General features: G+C 45.8%; 1 protein-coding gene across 5 annotated transcripts in view; it reads right to left on the minus strand.

The window, feature by feature from the left end:
- The window catches only part of SIPA1L1 (signal induced proliferation associated 1 like 1), a 407,147-nt gene that overhangs the window by 205,924 nt on the left and 187,070 nt on the right, over positions 1-14,153 (minus strand). For all 5 annotated transcript variants that reach the window (XM_077464604.1, XM_077464603.1, XM_077464605.1 and 2 more), the window contains one exon: positions 676-806. In XM_077464604.1, the coding sequence (XP_077320730.1) occupies positions 676-806 (131 nt within the window). The remainder of the gene's footprint in view (positions 1-675; positions 807-14,153) is intronic.

The raw sequence follows: 14,153 nt of genomic DNA on the forward strand, positions 1-14,153 counted from the left end.
CTTTGGGAATGCTTGATTGCTGGTCTTAGGACGTTTACCGTGTGCGGTCTACTACACCTCTGAGTATATATATATATATATATATATATATATATATATATATATATATATATATATATATATATATATATATATATATATATATATATATACATACACACACACACACACATATACATACATACACACACACATACATATATACACACACACACACACACACACTTAAGCCTAGTACACACTAATCGTTATATTTCGTTCAACCCAGCAGGGCTGATTGAGGGAAAAATAAAACTGACAGCCCAGGAGGAGACGTTGTACTAACTATCCAACATTAGTACAGCAGTCTCCCCTGCTCAACTGTTGTGTTCTGACATGGGAACACCCCCACACCCCACAATGGTCAGCTCTCTCAGCCATTGGCTGAGTGTGCTGATCGGGGGGGGGGGGCGATCAGCAGACCTCTTTCGGGCATGCCCCTTCGACAGAAGCCGGCTGTATGGCCGGCTTCTGTCTGACCGACTCCAGTACACACGGGCCGAATGTTTCTACTGAACCGGCTGATGCCGCCCAATATTCGGCCTGTGTGTACTAGGTTTTACACAAAGTCTTAGTTTTTTTTTTATTTTTTATTTTTTTATTTACTTAATACAGTAAGCACACAAACGCACTTACCTCACTTGTTCTAAAGATCATTCGGTAATTATACTGAGGACCATTTTCTTTTGCGTCTTCCAGTTTTTCCCTCCGAATACTTACAGCCACTGGACCAATATTCTCATCGGAGCCAAAATAGTTCCAGTGCTCTAAAAACAACAGAGGACTATCAGCACCACTACAAACTAAAAAAAGAAATTCAAGTGGGTTAATGTACACAAGTTTACATCATGCAGTTATTCCTTCAGCTAAGAGTACCCAACAGTTAGGATGTCACAACACACAGAGCTGAACACTTCAGTACACACTTCCTCCTTTATTGCACTTAGTGTCACTTTTCTTTGGTACACACAGAACCCCATTTACACTGATTTCTCTGGTGGGCAACCAAGCTGGGAATGCATTCAAGCATAGACCAAGTACGATTTAAACATTATTGTAAGTTGTGCTGCTTTGCATCTAGCACATTGGGAAAAGGGTTTTGATAGGAGTTCCACTTTAAAGCTCAGTTTAATCCTAAATCTGATTGGTTACTCTAAAATGTATTATTGTTACTATTTTTTGCATTGGAAAACCAAATAAAATGTTGACTATTACATGAAAGACATGCAGTCTTTACCAGCTCTTATTCGTATTGAACTGGAACACAAAAAACTGCTTCCCTAAACCAATATGAGATTACCCTTCTCTGCTTCATTTGTCATTCATGAATAGGCAATGGTGGGGGTGGGCATGGATATATTAGAGATTTCAGTTGTTCACAGTGATCTTAATTTAACATGGTTAGACCCCTTTCACACTGAGGCAGTTTTCAGGCATTATTTGGGGTTAAAAGTGCCCCACTAGCAGCTGAAAAGCGCAGATTCAACAGTGGTAAAGCGCCGCTAAACAGCCAACAACATTTTGGGTGTCTGTCTTAGCTGATAAACTAACATCCAAATAAAATCCCCCTCAGCTGGAGTAACAGACAAAATAGTTGGGAATTTTTTGGATCCCTAAATGTAACTGCAACAGGGACGTGCAGTCAGGGCCTCAACTGCCATGGAAAAAAAAAAAACCTGGTAAAAATTTGAAGCTCCTACGACCTATGGTTCCAGAGATATGGGGCTCCTTGTGCAGTCTGTCAGGAACTAAATAAAGAGCGGCCACTTTAATTACAAGATGACACACACAGTCTGCAGCAGACAGAGGATGAGCTTGCTTCTTGTCAGAGGCACTGAGCGCAACAGCTTGCAGTCTTGGACCAATGGTAAAGTACCATTGGCCCCAGCTATCTGATAAAAATGCTGCAGTGGAGGCACGCCTCTCACTGCAGTGTCATAGAAGGGGGCGTGTGTCTAAAAGACAAATGCTTCCTTCCAGCCCAGCCCTCTTAACTACAAGGAGAAAATATGTGTTTATGTGCATAAGATTTACCCATAATCCCATGTTTTTCTCACACAGTTCAGAGGGAGAATGAGAATCTGCCTGCAGAAAAGGTACTGCTATATTCAAGCTAAATCATATATTTATATGCTATATGTTATAACATTATTATTTATCTATTTACTGGGCGGAAGTTATAATTTCAAACTTCAGTAATTTCAGTAATTTGTCCGTTAAGCCACCTGCTGGAGTACAGACTTAGAAAATATAGTAAATTACCATAAAAACAATATATAATAATTATTTATATATTACTTATGGTAATTAATCCCTTGCCACCTGGCACTTCTCTCCTACATGTAAAAATCATATTTTTTTGCTCGAAAATTACTCAAAACCCCCAAACATTATACTTATATAATTAAATGTTCTAGCAGACACACTGAGGAATAAAATGGTGGTTATTGCAACTTTTTATGTCACACTGTATTTGCGCAGCAATTATTTTAAACTTTTTTGGGGGGGGGGCGGGGGACGGTTTCATTAATATAAAAAAAAAAAACAACACTAACGTTAGGGCCGGTTCACACTGCAGGCGCGGCGAGGCGTCTCCGACTTGCCTCGCCGCGACCTGCGGCGAGCTCAGCGGCGACTTGCAGAGGACTTCTGTATAGAAGTCAATGCAAGTCGCCCCCGAAGTCGCCCAGAAGTAGTACAGGAACCTTTTTTCTGAGTCGGAGCGACTCGAGTCGCTCCTCTCAGAACGGTTCCATTGTACAGAACGGGGGCGACTTGCGGGAGCGAGGCGAGGCGAGTCGTGTCGCCTCGCATCGCCCGCTGTGTGAACCGGCCCTTAGCCACATTGTATAATGTGAAAGGTATCTATTTACGCGAAATGTGACATCTAACATGTCACACTTTAAAGAAAGTATTGCAATGACCGCCCTTTTATTCTCTAGGGTGTTAGAAAAAAATACATATACACACACACACATATATATATATATATATATATATATATATATATATCACACATATAATGTTTGGGGGTTCTAAGTAATTTTACATAAAAAAAATTTTTTTAAACTTCTAAACAACAAGTTTGAAAAATAGGCCCGGTATTTAAGTGGTTAAAATTGCGCACACTTGTGGAATGGCGCCAAACTTCAGTAGGAGACGCTTTAAAAAAAATGTACAGGTTACATGTTTAGAGTTACAGAGGTCTAATGCAAGAATTATTGATCTCACTTTAACGATCGCGGCGTATGTAACCTGTTTGTATCTGGCTCGGACACTAGTCAGTGTCTCACCAGCCACTGATCACACTGCATGTCCCTGCTCTGCAAATATAAACTAGGTACAAGCTTTACTAGAATAGCAAAAGTCTTCTCTAAATACAATATAATACAGCAAAGATATCAACTATAACATGGGCTGTATTTTGTCATTAAAGTGGTTGTTAAGCCCCTCTAACTTGTATACAACATCAGCACTGCCTCCTATTGTAATATCTCCCTATGTGTGTGATTTAGAAAAATAAATGCTGAAAATACCTAATTTCACTGCCAAGATTGTGATCACATAACTGCCCAACTTTCTATTTTCCTCCTCTGAGAGATGCAGTGGGCATTCTGTACACCAGATTGTGATCACATGACCAGCCAGCTCTCTCCTCCTCCCCTCCAGACTGACAGAAATATCAGCTGATGTCAGTCTGGACGGGAGGAGGAGAGAGCTGGCTGGTCATATGATTGGAATCTTGGCTCTTAAATTAGGTATTTGCAGCATTTAAAATTATAAATCATTCACGGGGGTGTATACAGGTTAGTGTTAACCTGTTTCCCCTAAAATAAGACCTAGCGTGAGTGTCGGTGATGGCTGCAATATGAGCCCTACCCCCCAAATAAACCCCACCCTCTTTCCCCAAAAATAAGCCCTACCCTGAGAATAAGACATAGAAGGACTTTAACTGGGGCTTATTTGGGGGGTAGGGCTCATATTGCAGCCATCGTCGACAATCACGCTAGGTCTTATTTTAGGGGAAACAGGGTATGTGTAATTTTCTGTAAAATGCAGCGCAATATGGCTACCTGGAGGTGTTCTATACATAGATGGTGTACAGAATGCCCCCCAGATATGCCATTTCCTGCTTGTATGATTGGCTTACTGATTTTCCCAGAAGTGTGCACTAAGATACACATTCAATTTTAAAACAGACCTTTGGTAGTTTTTTCAACTTTCCATCTATTAAATCTTTTGCCCTTGTTGTTTTAACTTTGGATAGTAAATCATTTTTCTGCCAGTAAATAGCTTATGCAGCCTACTTCCAGTTTCTTGTCTGGTAAAAAGCCTAGGCTTGTGACATCATGCACAGCTCTCTCTCACTCATGTGAGAGTTTGCCAGGCAGGGAGGAGGAATAAGTCATAAGAGGGCAAGTGAGAGCTGCAGGGCTGCAGAGTTGGAGGTGTGCCTCTGTGTAAATCCAGGAAGTGAACAGGCAGCAGCTTCAGCTGCCCACATTTAAAACAGATACAGCCAGACTCAGTGGAGGGAGATTCCTACAGCATATTTGGCAAGCACAGAATCACAGTATATATAAAATAATATGCAATGTGGTTGGAGGGAAGCTTCAGAATGGCAAATATGTTTTTATTACAAATTATATGAGCAGACTGAGGTTCCTCTTTAAGTATCCCTTGCAACAAAGATAACATTTTTGTTGAGATACTCCTAAAGGAAAATACAGTCTAAAGGGATGCAGATCCTGCAATTTTCCTCATTAGAAACCATGCAGGTAAAGAAGCCGATTGATAATTCTAAAACACTCCCATACGGATTCACTCTGGACACAGACAAAACAAACCGCTCGCTATTCCTTCAGACTAACAGAAAGGTAAGAAAATTGCAACAAAATTGCAGCAATGTATATAGATCACTCAGAGAGGAATGTTTTTTTTCCCAACAAAAACAAAGCTACTCTTTAAGGTAAAAACTTTCTAGTTTGGATAGAGATGATTGGGACGATATTTGGGGGGCTCCATTTCAATATCTAGTTTCTACTAGAGATCGTCCGATCCTGTATACATTTCTGCATAGAATCCATCTTACTCTGACTAGGTTAGCTAGGATGTTTGGGAGGCACCACTCTCTATGCTGGAGGTGTTCTGCACCCCTTGCAAACTTCATGCACATTTTTTGGGAGTAACCACATATCAAGCCTTACTGGCAAGACATAGCAAAGTATCTGGTGAGTCACATCCCTTTCAGTCCCCCTTATTGTTTAAATATGCCTGTTGAGCTTGGCTGAGCCCTTGACTACCACTAGGACTATACAAACTCTTCTCAACCTCCTGCAGTTCTATGCCAAAAAACTGACTATCCTGTCATGGAAGAGATCTACTGCCCCAACTTTGGCTTCTTGGAAGTCCCTGGGCAACATGGCAGCTTCTTTTTACAAGGCAACTTATTTGAGTAGGGGGGTTGGGGCCAAATTTCACAAGGTGTGGGGAGGCTGGATGGCATCCACAGACAGGGTTTCAGATTAGACCCATAGGCAACTTGGCAGGTGATCCTTGTTATGGATACATATAAGCAGGATTGTGTTCTTGAGTTGGTGGGTGATTGTGGAATGAATACATTATAAAGTTCTAATTTTCTGAAGGTTTTATGGTCCTTACTTCCCCGGGGGAGGTGGAGAGTGAGGGGGATTCTGAAATGTAATACATGCATCGTCTCCTCTGGTTGACGGGGAGGGGGGGTGTAATTGACTCAGTGGACTATATATCTGCTCTGCTTCCTTCTGGAGGCTGAAAGACTGTGCATATTATGTCTGGCCCGTTGATCGTGTTGTGGGGGGGGGGGGGGGGGTTCGTTTTTGGTTATTGGAAGATTGGTTACAAATCAATGTCACCTGGTTGTTTGTTGCTGCGATATGTGGTTTTAAGTTGTATGCCTGTACTATAAATCTCAATAAAAAGTAATTTACAAAGAAAAAAAAAAAAAAATCGACATTTAGAACCACTTTAACTGCTTTGGATGCAGGGTTTGTTTCTTAGGTTATTTTATTGTATTCATGTCCTCTAGCAAGTATGAAAGTATCACAATCTATTTTTGATTATAGATTCTCCACACCTAACAAAAAGGCCAATCCAATTGCTTATGCACATTATAGATGAGCATCTGCCAAATAGTTAAAAGGTCAGATCACCAGGTGTAAACAAGTAAATAAAACTGATGCAGATTTGATGTTTGGTTTTGGGTTAAATACTGCAGCAATTAGAGGCAAAATTTATGGACAACAAAATGCAAACAAAGAACATCTTCACAACTGTGTAAATGGGTTTTGCATTCAATAGCATGTTAATTTGGAAAGCTCTTTTGTAAAATTAGGCAATCAAATTAGTGGGCTGATTACTATAGAAACCATCATTAGCTGTTTGAGAATGTGTTGTGGGAGGAACAGGTAAAAAAACAGCTATTATGAGATCAGGAAAACGAAGGGCAATGTGACTTGTCCTCCCACAATACATTACTTTAAGGGTTCATGCTCATCTGAAGGAAAACAAACAATCTTGACATTTTCTTGAACATTTCAGACTGATGCGACTTACTCAGGGCCGTCTTTAATGCAGGGCAAAAGGGGCAGCTGCCCTGGACCCTCTCATCGCTGTGGGGCCCAAAGCAGCTGCCACTTAAGCCCTGCACTGCCGAAGCTTTCCTGGAGTAGCAGGTGCAGCCAATTCAACCCCCCCCCCCCTGCTGTCCCAAGCGACGATCACAATATCACAAGAGAGTGGGACAGCTGCGGGCTTCATGTGCTGGAGCCCACTCGCCCCTCTCCTCCCTCTGTCAGGGGCTGCAGACTAGAGTGACAGGGAACGACAGAGCAGTGCTCTGTGTTCCTCCCGCCCCCACCCGACAGACCTGTGTAGCACACCGCCGAGTGAAGTGTTCTGGCTGTGTGCTACGGGTCTGATAGGCTGTGTTGCAATTCCGTGTCATCTGGTGAGAAAGATCACAGTGGAGAGAAGGAGATTCACATGTGCAGAGAATTGGGGGTACAGAGGTTTGGTGGAGGAGGGGGTTTAGAGGTGAATGTGGGGTACAGAGGTGGACAAAGGATACAGAGGTGAACGTAGATGGGGGGATACAGAGGTGGACATGGGGGGATACAGAGGTGAACGTGTATGGTGGGGTACAAAGGTGGACGGAAGGATACAGAGGTGAACGTGGATGGGAGGGGGGATACAGAGGTGGACAGAGATATAGAGGTGAACATGGATGGGGGGATACAGAGGTGGACAGAGATATAGAGGTGAACATGGATGGGGGGGATACAGAGGTGAACGTGAATGGGGGGGTACAGAGGTGAACATGGATGGGGGGGATACAGAGGAAGACAGAAGGATACAGAGGTGAACGTGGATGGGAGAGGGGTACAGGGGTGGACATGGGGGGTACAGAGGTGAACGTGGATTGGGGGGGATACAGAGATGGACGGAAGGATACAGAGCTGAAAGTGGATGGGGGGGGATACAGAAGTGGATGGAAGGATACAGAGGTGAACGTAGATGAGGGGATACAGAGGTGGACATGGGGGGGATGCAGAGGTGGACATGGGGGGGATACAGAGGTGAACGTGTATGGTGGGGTACAAAGGTGGACGGAAGGATACAGAGGTGAACGTGGATGGGAGGGGGGATACAGAGGTGGACGGAGATACAGAGGTGGACAGAAGGATACAGAGGTGAACTTGAATGGGTGGGTACAGAGGTGGACAGAAGGATACAGAGGTGAGCGTGGATGGGAGGGGTACAAAGGTGGACGGAAGAATACAGAGGTGAACGTGGATGGGAGGGGGGTACAGAGGTGGACGGAGATACAGAGGTGGACGGAGATACAGAGGTGGACGGAGATACAGAGGTGGACGGAGATACAGAGGTGGACGGAGATACAGAGGTGAACATGGATTGGGGGGATAAAGAGGTGGATGGAAGGATACAGAGCTGAATGTGGATGGGGGGGGGGGGGGTACAGAGGTGAATGTGGGAGGTGTAAAGAAGTGGATAGAGAAGTGAGCTGTGGCTGGGGGAATACAAAGGTGAACGTGGATGGGGGGTGGTACAGAGTTAAACGGAAGTACAGAGGTGAACCGTTGATGGAGGGGGGTACAGAGGTGAACCGTTGATGGAGGGGGGTACAGAGGTGAACTGTGGATGGAGGGGGGGTACAGAGGTGAACTGTGGATGGAGGGGGGGTACAGAGGTGAACTGTGGATGGAGGGGGGGTACAGAGGTGAACTGTGGATGGAGGGGGGGTACAGAGGTGAACTGTGGATGGAGGGGGGGTACAGAGGTGAACTGTGGCTGGAGGGGGGTACAGAGGTGAACTGTGGCTGGAGGGGGGTACAGAGGTGAACTGTGGCTGGAGGGGGGTACAGAGGTGAACTGTGGCTGGAGGGGGGGTACAGAGGTGAGCTGTGGCTGGAGGGGGGGGGGCTACAGAGGTGAGCTGTGGCTGGAGGGGGGGGGGCTACAGAGGTGAGCTGTGGCTGGAGGGGGGGGGCTACAGAGGTGAGCTGTGGCTGGAGGGGGCTACAGAGGTGAGCTGTGGCTGGAGGGGGCTACAGAGGTGAGCTGTGGCTGGAGGGGGCTACAGAGGTGAGCTGTGGCTGGAGGGGGCTACAGAGGTGAGCTGTGGCTGGAGGGGGCTACAGAGGTGAGCTGTGGCTGGAGGGGGCTACAGAGGTGAGCTGTGGCTGGAGGGGGCTACAGAGGTGAGCTGTGGCTGGAGGGGGCTACAGAGGTGAGCTGTGGCTGGAGGGGGCTACAGAGGTGAGCTGTGGCTGGAGGGGGCTACAGAGGTGAGCTGTGGCTGGAGGGGGCTACAGAGGTGAGCTGTGGCTGGAGGGGGCTACAGAGGTGATCTGTGGCTGGAGAGGGCTACAGAGGTGAGCTGTGGCTGGGGGTGGGGGATACAGAGGTGAGCTGTGGCTGGGGGTGGGGGATACAGAGGTGAGCTGTGGATGAGGATGCAGAGGTAAGCAAAGTGGTGTGCAGAGGTGACCAATAGATGGTTACTTGGGGGGGGGGGTATGCAAGTATTGCCCCTTGTACTGATTTTTTTCTGTGCCCTGATACAAACACCGCACAGTACACACCCCCAATCCATGTGTGTCATCCTGGACTCCAATCTCCCCCTCCCCCCATCATCCTGCACTCCCCTATCCCCCCGCATCATCTTGAACTCCCACATCTCTCCCCCTCCCAATCATCCTGGACTCCCCTATCCCACCCATCATCCCGGACTTCCCCATCTCTCCCCCCCTATCATCCTGCACTCCGCTATCCCCCCCCCCCCACCCATCATCCTGGACTCCTATCTCCTCCCCATCGTCATTATTATTACAGAATTTATATAGCGACAGTTTGTACAACGCTTTACAACATGAGGGCAGACAATACAGTTACAATACAATTCAATACATAAGTTTACGTCTGTGTTTCTTTTTTGGAATGTTGGGGTAGAGAGGCAAAATTACATGGGGGGGGGGGGGGGGGGCAGCCCCAAGAAAATGTTTGTCCAGGGTCCAAACAATATTAAAGATGGCCCTGGACTCACTACACCAATGCCAGCAATGTTAGATGAAATCGTCCTAGCATTTAAAGAGGGATTCCACCTACAAAAAAATATTAAAAGCCAGCAGCTATAAATACTACAGCTGCTGACTTTTAATAAATGGACACTCACCTGTCCCGGGTTCCAGCGATGCCGGCAGTCGAGGCCGATCGATCGCTCGGCTCTTGGCTGCTGCCGCCACCATTCTAGGTGAGGGAATCAGGAAGTGAAGCGAATCGGCTTCACTTCCCGGTTCCCTACTGCGCATGCGCGAGTCGCGCAGCGCAATAGGAATTCTCCGCGTTGTCTCTGAGACCCGTGTGTGTCCCAGCAGACAGCGCGGCAGGACAGGAAATGGCGTAGACTCCCACGGGAGTCTATGCCCGGAAGTGGGTGTAAATACCTGTCTTTCACAGGTATCTCCACCCCCTCCCCCCTGAAAGGTGCCAATTGTGACACCGGAGGGGGGGGGGGTTCCGATCAGCGGAGGTTCCACTTTAAGGTGGAACCCCGCTTTAACTACTGGCAGAACATTTACATGCTAAAGAGGATACTCTTAAAACATAGAACAATACTTTTTACCAGAACTTTATAGAACCTCTTCCTCTTTGATAATTACACTGGCACCTAAATGATGAAAAATGATTTACAGAATAAGTTACAACTTCAGCCAGAGAATGACCGTGTCTTGAGGCCTGGGGATATGTTTTACTTTCAGTAAAGTAAATCCAAAATACATTTTTTTGGGAGTAGATGTTAATTGGTTCAATCACCCAATGGTCTCAAAAACCTCTCAGCTGGCTTAGTTAAACATAGTTGCCAGTCTAAGGGGCTTCGCTCTTCTCCTGTTATTTCATTAAATCATGAGTGTCAGGTGGGTGTCATTGTGAGGTTCTTATGCCTCTGCAATCAGAGCTTGGGGGTGTAATGCTGAGTTTAACATGCCCATGTATCGACCTCAGCCCTTCTCAGAGCTTGACCTTCAGCCATGTACATGAACATGTTCCATAGTTGCCAGGTCTTAGAGAATGCCTCTTGTCTATTCTGTGAGGACAAGGTCCTCCATTTGTTTAATTTCCTCTACTTTTTGTAGCCATAAGTCGATGGATGGTGGAAGCAGAGATTTCCACTGGAGCGGGATGCATGCTTTAGCTGCATCTAAGAGGTGGCGTATCACGGAATTTTTGTATACCCTTTCGGGTATATGTGATGCGTGTAGAAGAAAGAATGCTGGGTCTTCTGTGATGGAACAGTCATTGAATCCTTGTGCTGTCTCGCGGATTATGCGCCAGAAGTGTTTTCGTTTGGGGCACTACCAAAAAATGTGTATCAAAGTCCCCTTTTCCATCTGCCATCGCCAACAAAGGTCTGACGTCTCAGGGAAAAACTTATGTAGAAGTGATGGGGTTCTGTACCATCTTGCTAGGATTTTGTAGTTGGTCTCCTGGGTTTTAGCGCAGATGGAGGACTTATGTGCGAATCCGAGAATGAGCTGTCTTTTGGTAGTATTGAATCAGCAGTCAAGTTCTTTTTCCCATTTAATTAGTCCCGGGGGTATGAAGTCCATTGGGGGTGTATTCAAAAGGTCATAAGTCAGGGAGAACGTGTGTGGTAGAACCTCCGTAGTAGTGCAAAGTTCTTCTAAAGTGGTTGTTCACTGTCTACAGGTGGTCGGATGGAGCCAAGGAAATGGCTTAATTGTAGTGATCTCAGGAAGTCTAGGCGGAACAGGCCTGTGGGGTCAAAAAGTTCTGCTATTGTTTTCCAATGCCCTCCGGAATTAAAATGGGAGGCTTGGTGAAGGCCTGTGTCTCCTAGACCCCGAAAGATTTCATCATGCATTCCCAGTGTGAACAGGGGATTTCCCAATATGGGGTATAGAGTGGAGTTTTGAGAGAAAAGGGTTGTTTGGGAGATGATCCGTGCACAGATCCGTAGGGAGTTACCAATCAGTGGGTGGCATTTAATCTCTGCTGTTAGCGCTGAATGGCACCATGGACCCCTACGGAGAGGAACTGTACTTTGGGACTGTTTTAGTTGGGTCCATAAATTGGTCCCTTGGTAGCGGCACCAATCAATGAGTCTCACTAGATGTGTAGCCTGGTGGTAGGCGCGTACATTTGGTAATGCTAAGCCGCCGTGTTGTTTGGGGAGAACTAGAAGTTTGTTGGAGAGTCTGGGTCTTTTCTTGGCCCAGACAACGTCTATTAATGTCGATTGTACCCGTTTAAAATAATCCATTGGTATATGTATTGGTAGAGCTTGCATGAGGTAGAGAAGTTTCGGGAGTATAGTCATTTTCAAAATATTGTAACGGCCTAGCCAGGAGTGCAGGCCGGTGTGCCATTAGTTCAGTAGTGTCTTAATCGATTTTAGTAGGGGCGGAAAATTGATTTCGTATAGTCTTGAAAATGTTTGGGGGATATATGTACCTAAATATTTCAGGGCCGCATTTGTCCATTTCAGTTTAAAACTGGATTGGAGGTGTCCGAGTTGTGTGTGCAGTATGCCCACACCCATCACTTCTGATTTGGCCAGGTTAATTTTTTAAGGTTCCAGAGAGCTCCGTATGTTACGAATTCTCGTAACAGGTTGGTTAGAGAGATGGTTGGTTTTGTGAGTGTAAACATCAGGTCGTCCGCATAGGCTAACACTTTATATTGGGACTGGTTTATTGACACCCCCACTATGTTTGGGTTTTGTCTCACGTGGAACAAAAAAAGGTTCTAGTGATAGTGCAAAGAGGAGGGGTGAGAGTGGGCATTCCTGGCACGTTCCATTTGTAATTGGGAAATTACCCGTTGGCCCTGACTGCTGTCGGTGTCGTGTATATTGACGATACCCATCTCAGCATATTGTTGCCCAGACCTATATGGCAGTGTGTTGCAAACATGAAAGCCCAATTTACCTGGTCAAAGGCTTTTTCGGCATCCGTGCTCATAAAAAAAATTTGCATTTTTGTAAGAGTGGCTGTATAAAGTAGATTCAGGACCTTGATGGTGTTGTCCCGTGCTTCAGTGGTTGGAATGAAGCCCACTTGGTCCAGGTTTATCAGGCTGGGTAAGTGTAGTTGTATCCTAGAGGCTAATATTTTAGTGAACAATTTGAGATCCGTATTAAGTAGGGATACTGGACGATAACTCACAGTACTTTTGGGATCACCGAAATTTGGGCTTGTAATGTGGTGTCATGCAACTTGCTCCCTTGACTGAGATCATTGAAGAGTTTAACTAGGTGACTTCCCAGGGATGGAAGTAGGGTCTTGTAATATTGGATTGTGAGTCCATCAGGGGCTTTCCCCTGTTTGGTGTTCCCTATTGCTAGTTGTATTTCTGGTAGTGTAATGGGTTCGTCCAGGTGGTCACGTGTTTCAGTTGAGAAGGTAGGCATTGCGGAGGTGGCTATATATTCTGCTATACGTTCCAGTGATGGCTGCGTCGTGTTTAGATTATAGAGGGTTTCATAGTATGATTTCAATTCTTGAGTGATTTGTTGGGGTATAGCTGTCTTTTGTCCTGTTGGGGAGTATAAATATGGTATGTAGAACGACAGTTTCTGGCTCCGTAGTGATTGTGCCAATAGTCTACCACACTTATTGACCGATTCGTATATTTGTTTTCAAGAGATTTGGAGTGCCACCTTTGCTTTAAATTGGAGTAAATCAATGATCTGCGTGTGTACTGTGTCTAGTTCGTCTCCTAGTGTTCTGGTCTGGGTCTGTTTGTGTTGATTTTCCAGGGTCTGCAGTTTGCCAAGTAGTGACGTGATTTGTGCCGTTCTTTGTCTTTCGAGTCTCGCGCCGTGTTTCATAAGCACCCCACGTATCACTGTCATATGTGCCTCCCAGACCAACTGCACACCATCTGCTTAATTGTTATCGCGGAAATAGTGTGTAATTTCTTTTGTTACTTCTGCTAGGGTCTCTGGGTCTTGGAGGAGACTTTCACTGAGTCTCCATGGTTTTCTTTGTCCCCCATGAAAGTCAGTAAGGGCATAATGTAGTGTGACCGAGGCATGGTCCGACCAGGTGATCGACCCGATGGTAATGTCTTTGACCACCTGGAGCTGGTTATGAGGTATTGGAAAGTAATCTATGCATGAGTGCGCTCGGTGTGGTTGTGAGTAGAACGTATAATCGCGTTCTCCCGGGTGGTAAAGACACCAGGCATCGACTAGTTGTGCGGTGTGGAGCACCGAGTGCATCACTCTGCTCGTGCCTCGAGGGGTAGAGGACAGGCCCGACAAGGTGTCCAACGTGGGGAGTAGGGGAATGTTAAGGTTGCCGCCCAAGATAAGCTGTCCTTCTGAAAAATTCTGAAGTAGTTCTGTGTGTCTTTTGACGAAGGTGTCTTGCTGACTGTTCGGGGCGTAGAGGCTCGCAATAGTCACCTTTACGCCAGCAATCTGGCCTTTAAGAAATGGGAACCTCCCCAATGGGTCTGTCCCCTTCTCAGTTAGGGGCCATGGGATCCTTGCCGAAATCTTAATCGAAACCCCTCTAGCTTTGGCTTCT

This window comes from Lithobates pipiens, unplaced genomic scaffold (assembly GCF_037356315.1).
Source record: "Lithobates pipiens isolate NorthernLeopardFrog02 unplaced genomic scaffold, aLitPip1_a1.2 Scaffold_30, whole genome shotgun sequence".
Classification (NCBI taxonomy): domain Eukaryota; kingdom Metazoa; phylum Chordata; class Amphibia; order Anura; family Ranidae; genus Lithobates; species Lithobates pipiens.